Consider the following 24118-nt stretch of genomic DNA (forward strand, 5'->3'; position numbering starts at 1 on the left):
GACCTTTCAAAGTTCATTCCAGCCCTGTGCTTTTTTATCTTTGTCATTAACATCTCGGTGATTCATTTTATCTACAAAAGAGGGTGACTCTACTCTCTGCCTACTTTAATTCAAGATTTGTGAGGTCCAATTTAAAATATACATTATTCAAAATACTAGGTATATGTACAAATGCCAGTCATTTTTAACTGTGGATTAATCATGTAAATATATTTTTATACCTAGTCATGCCTAGAGGCAATTTGAAGTAATTATGTAGCAGTTAGTGGCCAACTTGGAATTGAAAGTCAGAATGTAGGTACTGGTACTGAATAAACTATTCTGAATTTTATCTTTAAGAGATACGGACATACAAAGGTACCATTCTCAGCTGGTATTATCATTATCATTATCATTATCATTATTATTATTATTATTATTATTATTATTATTATTATTATTACTACTACTACTACTATCGTTATTCACAAGCTATCAGGACTTTGAGCTTCCCTAATTATTCTTGTGAGATTTTCTAGTGGTAAAAAGTGACTGGCTCTTCAGGAAAGTACCTCTGAGTTATTGGGAAAATATAAATGATGACCAAAATTAAAAATCATTGAATAAATTTGATGAAATTTACTTAGGGAAAATGAGCCACACATTATTAACACTGTATGCAAATGAAATAATTCCTTTTTGTACTAATGATTAGACTTTCTGGTCAATTTTTTCTTCAAATTAACAATTAAGAATCTTTGATTAATTTTGTCCTTGTTTGTTTGGCCACCTGACTTATTTTTAAATTTTTATATACTAAAATTAAAAAAAAAAAATCCACAAAAAGACAAAAACTGTGAGTTCACCTGGATCTCTGTCTACAAATTTAAAATTATTTATTTTTATCCCTTTAAAACCAGTAAACTTATAGGAGAAGAATTTTTTTTTTTTTAAAGGAAGCCAAAAAAGCAAAGAGTGTTTCTCATCATACCTTCCAACCCCAATTCCAAGCATTGTCCTGAAGGCCAGAAATATATTTTCATTCATGAAATAATTTATGGTATGCTTTTTTGTACAAGTACTCTTTATTAAATATACACATATATACAGATTTTACTGGGCCTCATTTTTCTGGAAGCAATCTGTAAATGAGGGGTTTGGACTGGATGACTTCTACAGCATCTTTCAGCCTTAAAATGCATTGATTCCAAGAAATACCTAAAGAGATAGCCAAGAAGGAATTCTCAGATATAGCTCACAATTATTAATATTTGGCATTTGCTCATTTTACAAGTCTCATATACAGCCATTACAAGGCAGGGCAATAACTAAAAAGTCAATGCCAATTAATACCATTTCTTCCCTAAGAAATAAGGGATCCTGTCTTCAGTGTGGCCATTTCCATCAAAATGTCCCCCCAAATACCAGGACACATTCATTCACATAACCCCAGAGCAGAGAGAAAGAAGTATAGAAGAAAAGCCTGGAAGCAACACAACAAAAAAACAGACCTGGATTGAGCTGCATAAGACAGAAGCAAGAAATTCAATTAAGTTGTTAAGCCTACCTAATGCAAAAGAAAAGTCAGTACATGAAGATCCTGATAAGATCCTGATAAATTGCATAACCAAGTCAGTGGCATCCTATGCCATGGCTGTGATTCTTTTCCTTCACTCCTTTTCTTTGCTGCTCCTTTAATTTTAAAATACCTTAGTTATGAAACCTGACCAAAACTCCCAGAAAACAAACACAAAACTGCCCCAAAATATGGAATTATGGACACAAAAACTCTCAAGAAGGTTAGCATTTCACCAGCTAATATAGATCTATATTATGTTGGAAAAGGTATTTGAAAGGCCTGTGTTGAGTTCCTATTTCTGATGATTCTGTAAGTCTGATCAAATTGTATTATGTGATTCTGATCAAATTTGAGACAAGTAATCTGTCAGGTCTTATAGTGCCCAGATTTTTACTTTCAGATGCATGGTGCTTTTAACTTACAGATATCATTCATATTCCTTATATAAACATAAGAGAAACAAATACTTTGAATATACTGTCAGACTCTAAATAAATTTTCTTCATTAAATAATGCAATGTCCTCTGCTTGTTTATGGTTCTTTGGCATGCATTGACTGTTCTATTTTTTAAGTAATACATAGGTAAAGGTGAAAGAGCTTTCCTAGAGAGAATGTCTAGCATAGTGCCTGGAACATAGTAGGCTCTGAATAACTATGTGGTGAATGAATACATAACCGAATGAACTACTATGAAAAAGAATTTGTACAAGGATTTAAACTTTGGCTCAAAGCAAAAAATTTCAAGTCAACGATTAAGTATTGTTTGGCCAACATATGAAAGGGAACACATTTTCCCTGGTATACGTCTTTGTTTTTGATGCAGCAGAGGTTTCACTTTATTGATCAGTGTTTTGTTTTATTTTCCTTTCACCAATGTTTCCTTTAACAAGAAAAGTCCTTTTCTTGCAGGCACTAAGAGGATCTCCAAAGGTCACCACACGTGATATCCAATAAACGAATCTGGTTAAGTGCAATGCCACTGTAAAATCAGGATGGCTAGTTGATATTTATAGGGTATATTAAAAAGTTTCATAGTCTGTTTTCAAATTTCAATGCAAAAATATGCACCATGTATCGCTAATAGCCCTATTTCTTTTGTCCCAGCTTTCCAGGATGGCATATTTTCTGTCTAGTTTGAATGCTAAATTCTTTTAAAACCATCTTTCTAAGGAGAAATATGGTTCACTTTCTCTTCACTAAGAAATTAATTAACTCTCCCAATAACTGGCTTGTATTTTTAAACGGAAAAATATTACATAGAATTTTTATTTTAGTAAAGAATAATGGTTTATGTTTAAAAACATTTTAAAAGACATTCTGCATTTTTATCATCTTTTTAGGAAACTACCATAGCAACAAAATTACATTAGACTTTCTGATTTCTCCATAGTGTCCTTAGATAAGTAAACAACCCAATAGACCATGTTAAATGCCCCGAATGTGACTGGAAAGAGAATACGGGCATATTTGTCTATTTTACTTGTGCCAAATCCAGAAGGTGGTGGAGCAGAAGGAGGGGGAGCGGCTGACAACTTCCCAGAAGCCCCTATAGTATTAACAGTGGTTTTAATCCGCTCCAGCCTTGATCCAAAAGTACGGTGAGTAGAAGCAGATCCAACTGAAGCTGGCTGGGACACATACCCAGTTCGACTAGGAGCAGGAGAAGCGGGTGGAAGTGCTCTTGCAGCAGATATAGTCTCAGCTGCACTTGCACGGCTGAATGGGTTCGGACTGGAAGCTAAGCAAGACGGAGGTGTGGCTCCAGAAGATTCTTGAACAACCGTAGAAGATTTGCCCGAATGGTTTCCCACCTCAGTTCTGTTGCCAACATCAGATTCAGAGTGAACCAAAGCATTTGTTCTTTTTCTCATGCTCAAATTGGCATGTGTATTCTGAAAAGGTATATTAAAACTTATATTGGTTATGTAATTTTATGCAGATTTGTACAAAATTTGAAGGGATAAAAATACTTAAAATTAATTGTTTCCATAAAATAAACACTTAATATGTTATAGCCATTGAGGTCTACGTAAAAACTTAAAAATACCTAACTAAAAAATAATGTGCATGTATTTGAAACTCTGAACTGAAAATCTTCTACTCAAAATATGTAAAAAGAACATTAGGTTTTTAGGACTATCAAATAAGGTTAGATTTGATTTATTTTAGGAGTTTATGACTACAGCTGTACAAGTTCTTTGTTCAGTTTTACTGCAACATATATTCTGTAACAAGTCACAAACATTTCAAAGAGTTTTGTATACGTTTGTTTTATAAACAGGAAGATGTGTATCTAGTCTTGTGCACTGAATAACAATAACAACTACCATACGAGCATGACATTCCTTAAAAAAATTTCTAAAAACTCTAACTTTCAATTTCCTAGAATTTATTTTTACAAAAGAATCTTAGATAGGCATACACATTATTACAAAATCTAAAATCTTGACACATTTTAGTTTTCATCACAATTAATAATGAAAATACAAGGGAAAATTAATTTTGAATAAAGGGTTGTATTAGACCTATAAATGGCATCACCAAATAGCTGCATATATATCCGAATCTAAATCATTAGCCAATGAAGTGATTAAATACAAATATAATTCACTATTTTCCATCAAATTCTTTTATTAGTATATTTGAATAAAGCCATGTGCTAAGCTGTAAAAATTAATTCCCCTTATAATTCTGACAGACAGCAAATAACTATATGGTCAACTATAGAACATCCATGCTAATGAAGGAAAGCAATTTGCTCAGGTGATCCCTGAAATAGTCGTGTCTGACTTTAGAATCCACCATACTTTTTGCAATAAATTGTCTTCCCTAATTATGTTTATTCCAAGTTATATTAAAGTTATATTGTGATTACTTTTTATATCTTCACCCCTTACTATTTTATAAAATAAATGGCACGTGAAGAAATGAAGAAGTGAAGGAGAGTGAGAGGAGGAAGAGCAGCTCATAAATGGATGCTTGGAAGGAACCAGCCTCGGAGGACAATTCACAGACAACTCATAAAGTGGATAAGTTATACACAATTAATTGAGAATGCACTTTAGAGAGAAAAGTTTATTCTACAAATATAATCTTTTTTAGCACCACACTAATCAATCATGTTTAAAGTGTTTAATTTATATCTCGTATATTTGTCAATTATGACTTCAAGGTTGCTGAGTTAAAATAGCCTCACAGAACACAGAGCCAAAGCAAGCTCTGAAAGGTATGAAAAGCATTCTTCATGTCAGCCTGGAGTCTTCTTCTAAGCAGGTTGCACTGGAACTAATGAGGAATTGTAGTCTAACATATGGCATCTAATTTTGCTGGAGACCATTGAAACGAAAATTGACATTAGCCTAAAACCTGAAGACACCATTACTTATCCTGCACTTTTCCTCTACAAAGCACATTATAAATGTCACCTAATTAACTCGCAGATTTTGAGTCTCTTATTACAGAAAGAGAAAATAATTGATTATCATTAATTTTAAAATGTTATACTCATTGTAGAGAATATAAAGAAGGAAAAGATATATGCCCAACACTTAAAGTGCATATACTATCATTGGCAAGATAATATACACACCCACACATACAATTGAAAATATAACAAAAGTAAAATATATTCAAGGGCCAAATTGTGACAAAATGCTAAATATTCTAAGAGAAGTCTAGAGGGTAAAAAGGATGAATTGGGCAAACAGGAAAGAAATATATATCTTTTCAAATATAATCTGACTGTTGCATACTGTCTTTTTCTACTTAAAGTTAGGTTGTCCATGGTCTTCAGTAACCTTTATTTTTTTTTCCTAACACTAAACTCTAAGGATTGGAAAACTCCACTTCCAGCCTAAATGGAACAACAGGGACTGAATTTACTCTTCTGCCTGAAACGATCCAGAAAAAACTGGACAAAATCTTTAGACAACATAGGACCACAATCGCTGAGAGAGAAGAAACAATGGAGAGTTTACTGTGGTGCAGGAAAGGAGGACCCAGGGAAAAACTGGCAGATTCCCTAAACTGAGGAGATGGAGCTGAGAGCCTGGGAAGACCAAGGTGATGAAAGTTCACAGGACAAAGCACCAGAGAGAAGAACACTGAACAAAGAGAAAACTGCAAAAATCTGAAGAGTCCGCATGGAGTATTTTGCTAATTCCAGATCAGTTCATGAATGTGAGGTAACTACCCAAGGCCAAAAAAGAACCACCTGAAAGGATTAGAGAAAACAGTACTTGAAGCTCACACAAAGCCAGGAATAGTGCATGTTCCCACTTGCCAGACTGGAAAATGGCAAAATTCATGTAACTTTTGGTAGAGTACTCAGGAGGGCCTTGCCTCAGTGGTATGGAATACATAGCCCTAAATACTGCTGTGGTCCTGCCTAATGAATTTTAAAATCAAGATTGAAAAGGATCAAACTGACTCCAAGTAACTTAACTGCACCCCCAGACAAAGCTCAACATTTTTCTTCTTCTTTCCCTCTAGACCACTATACTTCTGAAACTTCCTGAAATCCGGTGAATTATGTTCTATATGACAGATTGGTTACAAAAATGTCAACAATTCATCATCTCTCTCCACATTCATGCCCTTTGCAATGTGAGTTTACTTACTCCTCCCCCATAAGGAGATGGAGTCTCTTTCTCTACAGGTTGCCTTATGACTTTGTCTGACAGTACGTGGTGGAAATAATGGTGTCATTTCCAAGTCTTAGCCTCGTAAGTTCTCGGTTGCTTCCATTCTCTCTTGAAACACTGCTGCCACCACCGCAAGAACAGGCCTGAGCTAGCCTGCTGGAGGATGAGAGATTATTTGGAGAAGGGCCTGTTATCTCAGTGAGGCCATCCTAGATCACTTAACAGCTTGCTAACACTAGACACAAGAATTTGTCCCAGCTAAGAGAAGATGGACTGCCCAAGCAAGCCTAATCAAGATCAACAGAACTTCCCAGTGAACCAAAAGACTTGAAAGCAAAAATAAATATTTATTGTATGTACCCGAGGTATTGCAGTTGTTATGCAGCTACAATTATTATGGTGGTAATAGATAACTTACATAGACTAATTAAATCAAGGGTCCTGAAAGGAGGGGTTTCCAAACCTTTAGTGAGGTGAAGTTCCTCAGACATTCTAGGATAATGGACTGTCCAGAACTCATAGAGAACCTTTAGGGGGCACTGTTGCCTAACTCCATACACTAGCTAAAAAAATCAAGATATTTTGCTCTTCATAATCCCATTCTTTAAGAATTACAATATTTTAAAACTGGAAGGGATTTTTGGTGATTAACTTGTTCCGTTTCCTCAACTTATTCTTATTTCCATTTTACAGTAGAGGAAAATAAGAGCAGAAAGATCATGATTGGCTGGAGGTCATACAACGAGTGAGTTACTGTGCTGGAGCGCTGCACATCCGCTCTACTCACAAATGTGGAGGAGGCTTTAAAGAATTTAATAAACTGCACCTGTCTATTTGGTTCAGTCAACTATTCGTAATAGTCAAGTATATTGTTAAGAAAAAATATTCAAGACTTGGACAATAAAAAAGGAATATAACATGACCTTTCAATAGCATAATGGAGCATTGTTTTACAAGCCCATCCAAGGATTATTAAGTCTCCAGGAGAATTTAACTGAGTTTGATTTTCCTATGTAATATTTGATTAGAGCCCAAACACTGTGAAGTTAACATGTTAACTTGTAGATTCCTGTCTAGTAGAAAAGGTCACCAAACTTTATGGTGTTAATACCATATAGGATATTAAGCACTTCCATATCTAACCTAGCAATTTCATTCCGGTATTCTTTTTTTAATGCCTATACATAGCCATTCCTTGAAAAGATTTTGAACCAGCTTTACCATCTAAGTGGATCTCTCACTAATTAACGAGCTGTACAAATCTTTGACATATGTCCATTCTATATTTGTATGAGTCATGCTTTTGATGGTTTGAAAATTATATTCTGACAACATTTGCTGTTAGGCGAGTTATAAGTATTAAAGAAATAAAAGCATAGAATTGAAGAATATGCCTAGAGAAAAGGGAGAGCCTGAGCAAAAGAGATAGGATCAGTCTAAAGTGATTGGAAAAAAGAATCAATGAAGCAAGAGAGTTCATGAGAATGGAGGGTGTAATATGAGCAGTGCTACTGGGATTACTGTCTAAAACCAAAGGTCAGATCTTTTTATTCCTAGTTTAAAAGTATTAATGAGCTAGAGTACAAAGAGTCCCTTATTAATCATTGTAGGCTAATGCACAACGAAGTGGCTAATGCACAATGAAGTGGGCTAAGGCACCCACTTTTATTTGATAAACTGCATTGGAATGGATATAGTACAGAATCAAAATCCTTTTCAAAATTAAAGAGAATGTGTCAAAAGTTTTTATCTGGTCTCCAGATTACTATTTTTTGCTTACAGGGCAGAGATCTAGAATATTGCAGGTAGCACCTAAGGCATGTAAATTATCTTGACTCAATCCCAAGTCTGACTGAAAATGCCTAAGATGTCTCGATACTCTATGTGTCATAACCTACATAAAGGAACATGGGATTAGACTGATTTGATGCTTAAATCTTTGCTCTGTGCCAAACAGTTAAATGATACTCAAGTTATTTTGTAGTTATGTCTCTAGGTCCACTGTGTAAAAAGCAGTTGTCATTTTCCATGATGACAAACCATAAAAGAATTGAGGAGTCAGCTGACCTACCTGGCACAGGACTCGCTAGGAATAATATTGACACAGCCTTCAATTTTTGGAACAACTAATGTGTCAGTCAGAGTGATGTGTTTCATACAGACTGTAGACACTTCGGTGGCTCCATCAGTATTCAGAAGACACACAAACAGGAAAAGCACCTAAGCGTCATTTGAATTTTAAAAAATGATTTAGTTTGAAATCATTTTGTCATTAGTCACAATAGCCCGAAGCAAGGAATGAGATGTGAGGTGGTGGATTCAAACATTACCAACAAATTAAAGCAGCAACAGGCAAACAGGAGCAGATCCAAGCAATTTGTCAGTCATGACTGTGATCTGACACAATTTCTAAAGAAGTATTAGCAACTGCAACAAAATATTCATCTCAATTTATTACTCTAGCAGCAATGAGATAAAGTGACTTAAGATTAGGTATGTAGAATGCAAGCAGCTACATTCACAGTGCTTGCTTGAGAAGCTAATGAAGTTTAATAAACTGTAATTGTACCCTTCTAAATTAAAAACTAACAAGGCTAACAATGAACAGGTTTATCTTCAAGAATATAAATGAGTCACATACTCAAAAAAAATAATAATCCAATAGCATAAAGACTTATTTAGGGCCATTCGGACAGGACTTGAGGGGTTGCCACACATCTTATTTAATAAGGAAATAAACAATTACGGTAGAGCAGCTGAAACTAAACCCCAAGGTAATGATTTACTGAGGACTACAAGTAGCGTCCCTAGAAAGGGCTACCATATAGAAATGAAAAACATCACCTCCACATAACATGCGAAATATTTCATAAATATTTACCAAGGGATTCTGCCATATGTGGAGTTCCAAAACGTAGAAATTAAAATGCTGAGTTTCCTATTTATTGCATTTCATTTTCTCCCAATGCTAGCATTTAATTCAATGCTTGTATTTCCTAAGTTATACAAATATTACTTGCAATATCCGGCATGGGGATAAATTTATGTCTTCAGTTTGGAACTTTCAGAAATGGAGATCTTAAAGAATTTGTTCATTTTGCCTTTACATACTTTGAGTTGAAGGTTTAAAACATCAGGATATCATTAAGATGTGTGATTTTATGGTTAGTTTTGTTTCATAGTGATTCCCAGTGTTTCTTTTTTATTTATAAATGCTTTGCATATTAAATATATGGCTCCAATGGGGGAAACCATTTTGTTGGAGGCTTCACTAGTCAGAGCGGAAGTTCTCAGCTGGGTCCGGCGGACTTGTCCAGAATGCTACCTGGAGTCATGCCAGAAGCTGCTTTCTGATCAATGCTACCAACACAACCCTAAAGAGGAAGAGGGCAAAGGACACTCCATTCACTTTCTAAATTCAAACACCAAGCTGGCAAATCTTTTCTCACTCAGTAAGGAAAAACGGTATTGTACCTTTTTGAAGTGTTTACAAGAATAACCTGGAAACTAGGTAAAAACTCAAATTCTCAGGTCTTATTTACAGGAAGTCTCATTAGCTATGCTATTGCCAGTGATCCAGGGATCTGACATAGAAAACCACTGACTATATGGTTAGGATTGTGGGCCCCCAAAAGAGACAAACCTGGATTCAAACCGAATTTGCCATTTACTGGCTGTGAGATATTTACCAAGTTATTTAACCTCTTGAAACCTCAAAGTCCATCTTGCTAGAGGAGTAATAATGGTACCTTCCTCATAATGAATAAATAAGATAATGCACATAAAGCACTTGGCACAATGTCCAGCATGTAGTAGGCATCAAATGAATATTATACAGAAATAATCCAGCTGACTTCAGATAATAAGATTCTGCCTCCAAACAAAAAAGTTATATTTCTGAGAAATAGCCACAGAAATAATTTTAGAAGACATTTTTATATATCTAATAATCAGAAAGTTGATGACTACTGAGGCAAAACAGTTTATGGTGAAGTCGGCCATGGATAGGATGATGCTGGCTGAAATGAGAAATAAATACAAAGAAATACAAAATGCAATAACGAATTCAAAAATACACATTGGTAGTAAAGGTGAGAATTAACACTAGAGTAAATCTTATAATTTATGCATAAAACAAGTATAAAAAGCTCTTTAGGAAAAAAATGCAATAGCAACAACAGCAACAACCATGACTAACTTTGTTGAGTGGTTCTTCTGCCCCTGGCACTCAGCTAACACACTTTTCACTGAACTAGCTACCACAACCACATGTCATGCTCCATGTAGGAAAAACTATAGCCACAATATTTCAATGTCTAAAAAAAGATGTGGGTTATATAAGAAGGGCATCTCATGTATTATATCAAATCACTGTCTCTCTCTGGGACTTTACCAACGATCAGTAAAATCTAGAAACTTGTCATCAGTGAACCAGCAAAGACTGGGTGAACCTACAAGATGACATTCACACCTCATTATGCTATGAAAAGACATACTGAGAGCACTGGCTCATAATTACAATGTTGGCAACCCAGTCTGGCCGGCCTACTTTCTAAATATAATGGAATACTAAAACGAATTGTATCTGTGCATATATTGATTTGGCACTGTAGTGTCACTTTTTCTTTTATCTCTTATTTCAATTACAGTAGTCAAAAGGACTTTCTTCTATGTATAAGTTGGAAGTAGGAAATGGGGCAATAAAGGCCACCAGACTAGGGATGGCAGAAGGCAATGACTGTCAAAGAAGGTCACAAATGGAAACATTACAAAGTTTTAATTATTGCTATGGACTGAATTGTGTCTCCCCCCTTCCCCCAATTCATATGTTAAAGCCCTAACTCACCATGTGATTGTACTGGAGATAGGACCTTTAAGGAGATGGTTAGGGTTACATGAAGTCATAAGGATGGAGCCCTGATACAACAGAATTGGAGTCCTCATAAAAGAGAGAGAAACACCAGAGATATCTCTCTCTCTCTCTTTACCATGTGGAGACACAGTGAGAAGGCGGCCATCTGCAAGCCAAACTGAACTCTGTCAGAACCTTAATATTGGACTTTCCAGCCTCTAGAACTACGAGAAATAAATTTCTGTTGTTTCAGCCACCCAGTCTATGGTCTTCGTTATGGCAGTCTAGACAGACTAAGAGAATCATCTAAGTTCAATAAAAGTAAGTTCAAGATACAGAGCTTTTAAAGATTTTTGAATAGTAAATATTACACTAACCTTTTCAGATGAAAAAATTAATAAACAAGCCTAAACAACCTTGCAGCTCTCTCCTCTTTCACATATTTTCTTTGTTTCTAGTCTGTTCTGTCTGCCTTTCTTCACTGAATGGGTGTACTTTGCTGGTATCCCCAAAGTCCTAGGTAGAGCCAAAATATAAGACATGCAGAGAAACTGATGCTTTTGACAAGAATTAAGCATTGATTTCTTTTTAATATTTTTACTTGTCCTTGATGAAAGGAAATATTTTCATACCCACCAGGGGGCATCTACATGCTGTTCCTAAATGGTCAAAGTTGCCTACATACAAGATTCTTCCACATACCTCTTGAGTTATTTTGAGCTTCTCTACACCCAAATCAGAGGAATTCAGTTAACTGAAGCTTTTGTTTAACCTTCTAGTTTGGACTTAGCTCCAAATGTTCTTTAATTACCCAATCTTTTTCAATATTTTTTCCTAAATCTTTTAACCTCTCTTTAGATTATGACTCCTAATGTGTGACTAAGTATGTGTGTGTGTATGCATTTTGGATTTCAGAGCACGTTAAAATATTGGAAAATGTCGTTAACAACATTATGTACATTAACAACATAATGTATAACTTTTCTTTGTTATGTTTTATATTAAGAATATTGTTTAATCCTTAGAAGTGGAGTTAACTTTTGTAGATAAGTGCTGACTTGGTCGGCCAAATAAATTCGCCTTTAAAAGCATCCACACCATCCTATGGAAATGATTTGCTTAAGCTTCTAAATGTTCAGAAAATTACATTCAAACTCAGACAATATTTGAACAATGCCTTATTCTTAATATAGACTTGATATTACTTGATCATAATGAAATTGTGCTATGATAAATAGCCATCCAGAAAGATTCACGTTCATGCCAGCACTATAGGAGGGTTGGCATAACAAGGAGTCTGAGTCACAATTTTATCTGCATAAGCAAAGGCAACAGAGGCACTGTTTAAAAAACAATAATTTCTCAAGACCAGATCCTCAACATACTTATGCTATGGAAAAGGATTCCACAGCTCAAGCATATCAACCCCATCCCTTTGTAAAAATCCTACCTATGCAGGTTGATGAGCAAAGAACCTTGCTAAATTTCTTCTGAATTCCAGACAATGTTTGCTTACTGAATCTAAACATGTATAATAACTTTAATAGATTTATTTTTAGGGAAAAAGCTCAAGTCCCATGCTTCATCTCTTCTTGGAGCTCACTGGGGGTCAAGTGGGTAACAGAAGATCCATGATTAATCTAAGCAATAAGGTCTTATTAAAGACACTGACTCAACTCATTCATTCATTCACTCAACAAATACTTGTATGTACTGATTATCTACTTTTTAAAGTTATTTTGCTGGGCTTTGGGAGTAGAGAGGTGAAAAATAATACAGTCCTTGTAATTTCTGCCAGAAAGAATAAAAAAATAGTAATAATCAATAAAGTTATAAAGGAAAATGAGGGGAACTAGGGAGTACATCTTCTAGCCTGGGAGCTGGGAAATCCTCTTTGGGAAAGTGACACTAAAGCTGAGATATTAGGTATGAATAAAGTTTAATCAGGGGAAAGAGGGAGTGTGGGGCAGGGGAAGAAAGTGCCTGGTGAGAGTAGAAACAATTTTCAAAGATTTCTCTTGGTGGTATAAGTATAAAGAAGGCCACTAATCTTCCTTGTCTACAAAAATTTGAGCTCCTTTCCAGACATTCTAAAATGTTCCTTTTCTCTTACTCTTATTTTCTTTTGAAATGAACAATAAAGACAGTGCTTTAAATTCTACTCTAATATAATTAACGTCTGATCACAGCATTTCCCAAGCAGAAATCTTGAATTAAATCAAATCTCAAATATGGATTTTAAAAAAAGGTAGAAAAGAGTTTGCCTGAAATATGTCCACAACAACTAGCCAGGTAAGTGACATTTGTAAACAAATTTATTTTTCAGTTTTGGATTTGACTTACATTTATGAATTCTGACTAAAAGCTAAACAAACACTATACTACAGTGTTTCCCGTATCCCACAAAAGTTTTCCACTTTTTACATAATCCTTTCTTTCCAGTATATATGAAAATTGTTCTAGAGGTCATACTGATTGTTCCTACTCCCATTCATAATATTCTTCTTATTTCTTTGGTGTTTGATTGTCATGAAGTGCTTGTAGATATTACTTGTATCATAAATCTCCCCCACATTCAGGCCTAAATAAATATTTATAACTAAGCCCACATTGAAATGATTTATTCTACAGAAAACTGCATCTTAACCACAAATGTAATCTAGCTGAGTAATTTGTGTTTTTTAATGAATCAACTTTCTTTTTAAGTTATTTTAAAAATGAATCAACACCACCACTCAAAATCTATATTTTCTATATGATAAAAATAATTTAATGATGTTCTTCTAGAAGAGGAAAGCTATTCCCCAACTTTTTTCACCAAACTCTCCCTTAGGTTTGAATATAGCATGTTAAAAGGCTGTTTAAAAATTTACTATTCAAAATGTACAATAAAACTGATTGAATCATTTTTCTTCCCCAGTGCATAGGATCCTGCAATCTCAGCTCTATTTGTAACCCAGAGAAGATACAAACATGAGCACTAGCTGTAGGTTATGACTTAAGAATGATTCTTCAAACATATAATTTTCTACAAATAATTAAATTTAATAAAGTTCAGCAATACATGTGCCAAATTATGTATAAGGTAAGAGCATGTACACATGTACTCATATATACAACAGAGGATCTATTAAGCCACCTACTGTGTAAACTCTTAAATTTTAAAATTCAATCCCCTCCCCTAGTCTTTACAAATGGAAGCACAATCAATTGGTCATAAAGCATATGCTGAATTATGGTGTCAGCACAATTCATAACAAATCTACTCATCTACAGTAAAAACAGCACATTAAATCAGCAGAAAAAATTCAACTTCTACCATGACACCAGTTGGTAGCACTTACATCATCAAACAGACAACCTGCCAAATAGCTGAAGCTATTTGGGTATTTTCCAGGAAATAATTTGACTTGTCCTGAGGAATAAGCCCTATGCTATCAGCTATAGTTTCCAATGGGCATTATTAAAACCATTCAGTATTTAACAAGGCTCTCATGCTAAAACAGCTGTTCATCCAAAGTGAATTTTTTTTAACTTTCTCTGAGCCTAGCTAATCTTACTTGAGCTAGAAAATAAGGTATTAGACTATTTTGCATGTTCTACCACTTTATGACAAGAAAGCCAATTTTGCACTTCAGTAAAGGCAGATTGCAAATTTAGCATGAATTGAACCAGCAGCTAAGTTGCAATTTATGGCAAATGGCTCATCAATACATTAATGTGTACAGCCAAGATAACCACTGTAGCCAGGCAGGCCAGGAATGAAAAGACCAAATATCTGGTAGACAGCAAGGGAAGTATGCCCTCTATCAACATCTATAAAACAAATCCTAAAACCAAAAGCTATCAAATAGCATTATCATTCATTATCATTTTTACATGGCAGTATATTAGTAATTAAAAACCAAAGTCAGAAACATAGGTTCTGATATCAGGTAGATTCAAGCTTTGGACTCTGCTAAATCCTAGCTGTGCAATCTTGGGGAAGTTATTTAGCCTCTCTGTTCTTCAGATTTCTCTTGGGTACATAATAAAAATTACTTCTTAGAGTTATTGGTAGGGTAATATCCATAAAGTGCTTAACACACTGCCTGGCATATAGTAAGTGACCAGTACTTGTTAAATATTATTATTCTATTGTTATCATTTCATATTCTAAGACAGATGTGTAGCAAGTCTCTGTAAGATAAAGTACTACTATAGAAGTTTTCATTATTTTTATACTCAGATATTCACTGCATTTTTTTCAACTAAAATAAATGTTAAATGAATACAGTAACTTTCCATTTCAAGAAATTGTCGAAAATATATGAGAACCTACATTTTCTGCCCTGTTCAAAAATCATCTTATTTACTATTCCTATGTGGACATAATTAGCCCCATTCCTTGTAGCAATGCTAGGAACTAGCTAAAATGCAACTTGCCCAGATCTGCGCATTGTAGGAAAGAAAATGAAGGGCTCCAAGGTTTAAAAGGTTTCCTTTGGGCTGATGGATGCTTCGAGAGGCATAAAATCAAGAATACTGTGGATATTATTCCACTTAATTATATTAGCACCTTAAAAAATATGTGTACTTTCTCAAAACATAACATGCTAAAATTTCTTTCAGATTGTAAATAAGAAAATCCATATATCCAGCAGGACATCATTCAGATGTCCTACAGATATGCCAAATTTTTAATTTATTTATTCGTGTATCTACTCGTTTATTCATTTAATTATTCACAAATATTTATTGTGTGCCTATTTATGTTCCAGGCATTGTTCTTGCCTCTTGTGATACAAAAGTGGGGGAACAGACCCAAATTCCTGCCCATATGAAACTTACATTCTTGTCTATTCATATGCGATGAACTCAATATACAAATACATCCCTCCTGCTGTACTCTAGACCTTGGAGACTAACAATCTATCCAGCTAGCTTTGCAAGCCCCAAAACTTCAGTTGTTCTTGCCCCGTTCTGCCTTATTCTCTTTCCATCCAGCTTCCTCAATATCTTTCCAATCTGTCTTTTCTTCTCCACAGCCACTCACTGTAAAGGCATTCAGCATTTCTCACCTGGCTATGCACAGGGCGGTAACAGTCTGAGACCTAATATCCTTAGGTCCTTCTCTACTACTACTCTACCTTCCCTCTCTCTACTCTCCATTAAGATAATATTTTTAGATTGTAAATCTGATCATGTCACTTCCTTACTTAAACTTCTTCAATGGCAACTGATTGTTTTCAGAGGGGAATAAAACTTACATGGCATAAAACTTATATAACATTCTACATGATCTGGGCCTATCTCCCAGTCCAATTTCATATGTCTTTTTCACCCAAATCTTCTCAACCAGCCCAGTTACCCTAGTGTGGCATAAGCTATCAGCGACTGGTTTCTATTCACTTGGCTTACCCAGGACGTTACTCCAGACAGGCTGATGGCTTACTGCCTTTCCCTGCCTGAGGGGTACTCTGCCTACAGAATCCTGACTGTGGGGGAGAGGTTTGAACAAAATAGTGAGAGAATTAGAAAAATACTGCATGATCTCACTTATATGTGGACTCTAAAAAACTAGAATACATAGAGAGTAGAATAGTGGTTACCAGTGAGGCTGGGAGGGGGGGATTGGGACATGTTCCTCAAAGGGTACAAAGTTTCAATTACGTAGGGTGAATAAATTCTAGAGATCAACTGCACAGCATGGGGACTATAGTTGATAATACCATATTGTATACTTGAAATTTGCTAAGAGAGTAGACCTTAAGTGTTCTCACCACAAAAAAAAAGGTAACTCTGTGAAGAGATGGATATGTTCATTAGCTTGACTGAAGTAATTAGTTTACTATGTATGTGTATGTCAAAACATTATGTTGTACACATTAAATATATACCATATATATCTATGTAAAAAAAATACTCCTGAGTGAACCTAATCAATAAGAGGTAAGGCTTGGTAAGTGCCCCAACTTCTTTGTCACCTAGTGGGACAGTTCTGAGGCTCGCTCCACACATACTCTGGAAGTCTCTAGCATGATGATCACACAGTGGTAAACCTGCTCTGGCTTTTCTTCCTTTCCATCTCACTTCCCTCACAGGGATCACTGTGATTTGGGGGATCACCTCAAAAAGATAAATTGCTTGCACACAAATCCTTACCACAGATTCAGCTTTGGGAAAATCCAAATTAAAACACCTGGATTCTAACCAGGATGTCTTAGGATAGTTCTACACTTGAGAACCATGCTCCCTTGCTTCTGGATGGTTGCACATTCTCTTCTCAGTGTCTTCTTTTTTTCATCTTCTTTGCCTCTATTTTCTGTTTTTCCAAGATAGTACCTAAATATTGCTTCCTCTAAAAAGTTTAACCTGACATCCCACTACCGTCATCAAAATCCCTTATCATGGAAACTACAAGCTGGAACTTTACACCTTCACACAGCATCCTAATGCATTTCTTTTTAGCCTAGCATTTAGGTTGCTTGTTTTAGAGCCTGTACTAGCCCATTTTTGTGTTGCATTAACAGAACACCTGAGACTGGGTAATTTATTTTAAAGAAGAGGTTTATTTGGCTCAGAATTCTGGGGCAGTTGCATCTGGCACAGGCCTGAGGCTGCTTCTACTCGTGGGGGGAAGTGGAAGGGAAGCCAGTGTATGCAAGAAGATCACACAGCTAGAGAGAGGAAGAGAGACAGAGAGAGAGGAGGTGCCAAGCTTTTTATAACAACCAGCTCTTGTGGGAACTAACAGAGTGAGAACTCACCGCCCCCTTCCGAGGGAGGGCATTAATGTATTCATGACCGATCCACCCACATGACCCACTAGGCCCCACCTCCCAACACTGACACATTGAGAATCTGATTTCCAAATGAGTTTTAGAGGGCCAATCATATCCATACTATAGCAGTACCCCTGTGGACTGTGAGTTTCTTTAGGGCTGCAACTATGTCTTACCAGTTTCCTTTCCCCACCAACTAGCGCAGTATCAAACACTATGAAATACTCAATAAAAATAAGCTGAATGAATAAATGATAAATAAATGATGGGTAAACTATATTAAAATAAATCAGCAAGAAAATCATTCCCTCCTGTACACTCAAAACAACAAAAACGAGTTTCACACAATGTGTCTCAGGAGATAAGTAGTTGGCAAAGCTATATAGCCAAAAGCAGCACATTTATTCCACTTGCAAACCAGATGACAGTCATTTATTCTATCCAGATTATACTTCCTGGGCCACTACAGTAGTTAATGGACCGTTTAATGAGTCAATCCTGGAATATTAACTGATACCCAGAATGAAATGCTTTTCCTCTCCTATTTCATACATCTGCCTGTTGAAAAGTATAACTGAATGACGGCTACTGAGCATGAGAGAGTCATCTCTCAGATCAGTCTCCACCTTCTCTTTCCCTTCTGTGCTGAACAGGAAAGGCATAAGACCCATCGGCACCAACTGTCGTGTTAGGAGCAAAGCATGAGAAATGTGAACCTCTTCTTCAAACTGCTTGGAACATGTTATCCAGTGGCTGCAAGAGCTTGTTTAACAAGGACCGGTTTTTTCCTCTCAATCAAAGTTCTCAAGCTATCGTTTATCAAAGAGCTGATTTTCAGAGCACACTAGAACAGCTTTTCTGTACAGCTGCAATGCTATTTAAATCTTCCATGAATATCGCCACGAACCCAAGAAAATTCTAAGTTGAAATACTGCTCTTAAAGAGGACATAGTTAAATAAGACCCTATGGGGGAAAATTCAGAAAGTAAAATCTGATTGTTAATTTTAATATGGAAATTATAAAATTGGGCATATGGCTTCTACTCCTTTGAGCTGGTGGATCACCTGAAGTCACTATTTGGAAGGACAGCCTACTTTTGTTAGACACTAGTGGACGTGAGCGGTCTGCCTCGAAGTCATTCCTTAATAGGTTCCAGAAATGCCTCGTCTTCTGCTACGATGAGGTTGTAAGCAGCTGAAGAGTAAGCAGTAAAAACAATGCTTTGAGGACCCTAAGCAGATCAGCGGGAAGTGACATCACCCTTTGGAAGAGCTGACTGTTGAACCCAAGTTCCCGCTCCACAGTAAACTTCATGTCCTTATCTCCACATTTTGGAAGAAACACCAGTAGCATATTGGTGATCCTGGCACCACTGATGTGCTTCTTTAATCTCACTTAACCAGCTATATCATTCTGTTGTGATCAAGCAGTCCCTTTGCAACTCTTTAGGCTGCCTTTGTAGCATTTTATAATGTTGATACTTCCTTGAAACTCATCAAAGTGAAACTTGGAGGTTCTAGCCAGCTACATTGCAACCTGTGCTTCCTTCCTTTAAGACCTTTAATTTCAGTCAAATGATCTACTAAATGAAATTAAAATTGAGTGTGAGTCACTATTATAAATATTTTGCAGCCATTTACTCAGAGACTATTAATGAAAACAAGCTGACTACACCGAAGAAAGGTCTCCGGAATCACTGACCAAAGAAAAGGCATTATGAGAATTGTTTGGTGCTCTGTCAAGTATTATGTAGCCCTGTGGTTTGTTTTTTTTTTCTAACTCTTAGCTCCCAATATAATAGGATTTCCAGGGTGGGCCTAAGTGAATGCTTGCTAAATTACTGATTCACTTAAAATAAAGAAAAGCTACAATATCCTGTGGATATGACAGGATGATTGTAAGACTTCAAGTGTGGCCTCAATACCTAGCACAGCACCTGGCACAAATTAGACACTCAACAAATATTTGTTGAATGAATGGATGAATGAATGTGCATAAGCCGAGACCCTGATGTGTATCAAAGGTTTACTAAGCACTATCGGTGCATTGAAAGTTCCACACAAATGTCTTAAGTCATCATTTTACCACAAAGCATGAATAAAAAGCTCTGCAGGGACAACAATAATTTTGGATCTAAACCATATCCTAAAGCATTATAGAATTAATAAATAAAAATTTAATGCCATTTTGAATTCTAGTTATGCTGTGAAAGCCTGCTGGTCTCTCGGTTTTAAAATACTTTCCTAGCATACTAAAATCAGAACTCTTTTCTTCATGTTGTTCCTTCCTTTGTTTCCGTAGGAAACAGTGACTTCCAGGCATCCAAGATGACACAACATAGATTGCCAAATTGCATGCCACCCTGCAGTTGCCAAGGAGATAATGTATGTCATTCCTACAAATAACATGTTGCTCATGCCTTCATTTCCTTTATCTAGCTTTTTAAGATATTCCTGCCTGAACTGAATTCAGATAACATTCACCATAAACTGATGAAAACATTCCTTTTTAAAAAATTTGTTTACCCCATTTCCCCAAGGCACTTGATCACATCACACACTCTGTGGAAGGTCTGAGCATATTTTATGCCGATTTTGGAACCAGTGATTCAGCAGTTTTTACTGGGAAAAAAAAATGCATCCTGAATTCTGTCTGCCTGCGTGCTAAGTAAAGGTCCAATTAAATCCACACCTGGCACTAACATATTCCAGTTCAAAATGGCCTACCAAAAAAGCAGCTGCACTCAGTTGAATTTATATGAAAAGGAAGAGAAGGAAAGGAAAAGAGGAATAAAGAAAGGAGGAAAGAAGAATGGAAAGAAGGCAGAAAGAAAAAAAGGAAGGGAGGGAGGGAGGAAAATAGGGAAACATATTTACTGAGCACTTGCAGCATTCCAGATTAAACTTCTGTAAGATGAACAACAGAACCAGGAAAATTTAGGATCTTAGCAGACGTCATCCTACTAAGAAGAGGCAGAGTCAGTCTTTGAACTTGGGTATTTTCTGACTTAGCAGCATATGTTCCCCTAGTGCTGCATAACAAGTCACCCCAAACATAGGGCTTAAAGCAACAGCAATCATTTTAATATTTTTTTTTTCATGGATTTGGAGGTTGACTGGACTCAGCCAGGCAGCTCTCACTCAGGATCTCTCAGGTGGTTTTCAGTCAGAGGGGCTGGGGCTGGAGTCACCCTGAAGATGTCCTCACTCACGTGCCTGGCAGTTGATGCTGGGACTGTCAGCTATAATACCCTACTGCATATTGGAAATAGTAGCACCAAATGAATTGCTGTTATAAGGGGTCCTTTTCCATGGTCCACTTGGAGCTGCATTCTTGTCATCTCACTCTACCACCTACTGTCAATATATCAAGAAACTTCTGGCTAATGTCTTTATCTTCTCAGCACTCTTTAAAATTGTTCTAGTAGTGAACCTAGGTAGGCTTAGACTGTAAATTCTACCCAGCTGAGCTGAAACAGCCATAAGATCTTCACTGAATGTCTAATCTGTACCTAACCATTAAAATAATCACATTTGTTTATCATTTGGAAATCTCTCAAACTAGTATTATAAATAAAGAGACCCTCAGCCAGAAAATAAGATATTAATGACATGAAGAAAGAACACTGTGGAGTAAACACTATCATCAGATTGTAGGGAGCATTCAAACTAGGGAAGACCGTTATTGTGAGCTAGAGAAAAGGTAACAAATTACATCTCATGGCTTGCATTGGTGAGAGTGGATGATTGTGTTCACTCCGCTGTTCTGGCAGATAGGCCTGGAAAAAATATATATAATGTTTTATTTCATGCAGCTATTTCTGAGATGAACAGCTCTCTAATGAGTTAGGCTGCACTGCACGTCTATCAGACAGAGTACCATAACCTCAAACAATAGCAGTGTTCTATCCAGAATGCAACACTTGGATTTGTACTGCTCTCATCTCCAAAAAAAGTCCAGCATATATTCTTATTCATGCCGACACATATGATGAAACCTTAGGGTATCTTAGATTACTGCTTCACAAAATAGATCTAAAAACGGAAGCATTTAGGTAATGCATAAAGCAGACCCTAGCGGGTAGAAGAAAGGACATCTTATTCAGAATTTCTCTTCTTAGTTTTGTACTTCTGACTTCACCCTACTTGTTTCAGTCCCAAATTTTACTTCTTTCTATATATTTTTTTGCTAAATGGGAAAGAAATCTGGTAACAAAATCCCTTAGAGTAAAGCAATAGTATTTACCTGTGTTACATTATAGAACAATTGGCCTGTACTGTGCACAAACACTGCTGCACAATAAAGACAAGATCCTTCTTACTTCTCTGCCATTGTTGTTATTGTTGTTTTTCCAATTTTATGTGCTTTGAAACTTAGAAACTTCATACTGCTGTGATTTCTAAAACCGTGAGTAGCTAGTCACACTTAATGGCTACAAGATGATTGGACAGTAACCAGGAAGTTAATAGTAGTCGATAATTATCTTAAATCATCTCATGAGATTTTAACCTTTAACTCCATTACTGCATGCCTGTTACAGTAATATATTCCTAGATTACTATTTGGAAACATTTAACGTAAATACTTTAGCAAGTTTTCAGTGCTAGAGGAAGACTGCCTTTTATAATGTGTGAGCAGACCACAAGGATAAGTCATAAGCTCAGGCAGTTGCAGGTAAACAAGGACAAGGGCAGTCTATCCATTGCACATTAATTGAAAAAGAAATTTCTAACTTGCTAGGAATTTGAAGATTACATAGGGGGAAAAAAACCCATATTTTCATTGAAAAAATAACTATTAAATATTTCCATATTCTATCTCAATGATACATTGATATACTTCTTTAAAAATATTTGTAGTAATGAATGTGTAAAATAAACGTGACTATGATACAAGGAATATTATCCATTGCAAATGTGCAAAAATGAATGATCTATTAAATTTTGAAAGATGAATGCAGTTCATAAAGAAACAGTGGAAAATGAATATAAAAGAAACAGAAATTAAATATTAAAAGCTGCTAAAGGAGGGGCCCATTTTTTTAATTGCCAGAAAACAAACAAAATTAGCCATAGAGAAAGAAATCTCGTTCTATTTTATGAATTGCTTAGGGATATTAAAATAACTTTCTGTCAGCAGACCAGGTCCCCATTGACCATAATCTATTTCAGTCCCATAATGTATTCTTGTTCTGTGGATAACAGATAACTTCCTTGGTGCCATTTTTAGATCAGCCCATTGGCAAACATTAGGCAGAAAGCATGTTAACGTTTTTCAAGATCAGCTAAGGCTTTAGCAAAGTGGTTTTCCTGCTTGTGGTAGGCACAGGAGAGAGATCCTGTGGAGGCTCAGAAATGTACAAGCCTCAACTGCTTCAGGTCGAAATAAAGGAAAATAAATAAACTAACAAAGCAATCATACTGAAAGCATTAAGATGCCCAAAGATGTACACCAGTCACCCCAGGCACACAAGGTAAAGCTCCAAGGTTGTGATAGTCTTAGCTCAAACCTAAATCTTGTCTTAAAAATAAACTAACAAATTATAAAGTGCTAATTACTGTCATCATTGGCACAATTTCTTAGTAATTACCTGTTTGACTGTCAAAAACACACAGCTGATAAAGGCAACTGTAAGTCAGATCTAAACCTCATCATCTTTACTTCAAACAACTATTTCCCACTCACCACCTTTTTCTTTTTTTTTTTTAAAACTATTTTGACCGGCAAAATGGTGTTTTCTTATGGTTCAACCTAATAAAACTTGGCTTTTCTCAAAACAAATTGCAGGCTGATTTCACAAACCCTGGTGCCCACTTATTACTGACTGCCCTCCCACATTTTTTAAGCTAAGAATCTCCTCCAAAAAAAATGACAAGTTACTATATGGTTGTCCAGCTCTTGCTTACTCTTTGAGGAAGCACTTTCCAAGCTCCATGGATCTCCCAGAAGAGTATAGATTAGATCCTTCCTTCACAGACAACCAGGGAACACTTCCTTGTGTTCCAGTTATAAACTGACCAGCAAAGTTGAGCATGATTCTCACGTTTTTTTAGCACCCATCTGCCCTGGGAGATAGAGATGACCCATACAATAAAACTAAATGTCAAAGGCACAGCCAATGGAAAGGCCGGGATAATACTTGCTTCATTTGGGAGGGTTCCAAAGAAACGAGGTGGTCTGGAGTTAAGAGAAGAGGAAGAGCTATATAGGTTTCCTTCAGTTACCCCAAAGGTCTGTGTGGGCCTCAAAAAGCAAAATAGCAATGCTGAAATGGGTTTATGAGAGTTTTCTCTGTTATT

General features: G+C 36.1%; 1 protein-coding gene across 1 annotated transcript in view; it reads right to left on the minus strand.

The window, feature by feature from the left end:
* Positions 1-2920: 2920 nt before the first annotated feature.
* The window catches only part of GABRA4 (gamma-aminobutyric acid type A receptor subunit alpha4), a 62504-nt gene continuing 41306 nt past the window's right edge, over positions 2921-24118 (minus strand). Inside the window, exon 9 of the mRNA XM_063107616.1 lies at positions 2921-3451. Coding sequence (XP_062963686.1) covers positions 2921-3451 — 531 coding nt within the window. The remainder of the gene's footprint in view (positions 3452-24118) is intronic.

The sequence above is a fragment of the Cynocephalus volans genome, chromosome 9 (assembly GCF_027409185.1).
Source record: "Cynocephalus volans isolate mCynVol1 chromosome 9, mCynVol1.pri, whole genome shotgun sequence".
Lineage (NCBI taxonomy): Eukaryota > Metazoa > Chordata > Mammalia > Dermoptera > Cynocephalidae > Cynocephalus > Cynocephalus volans.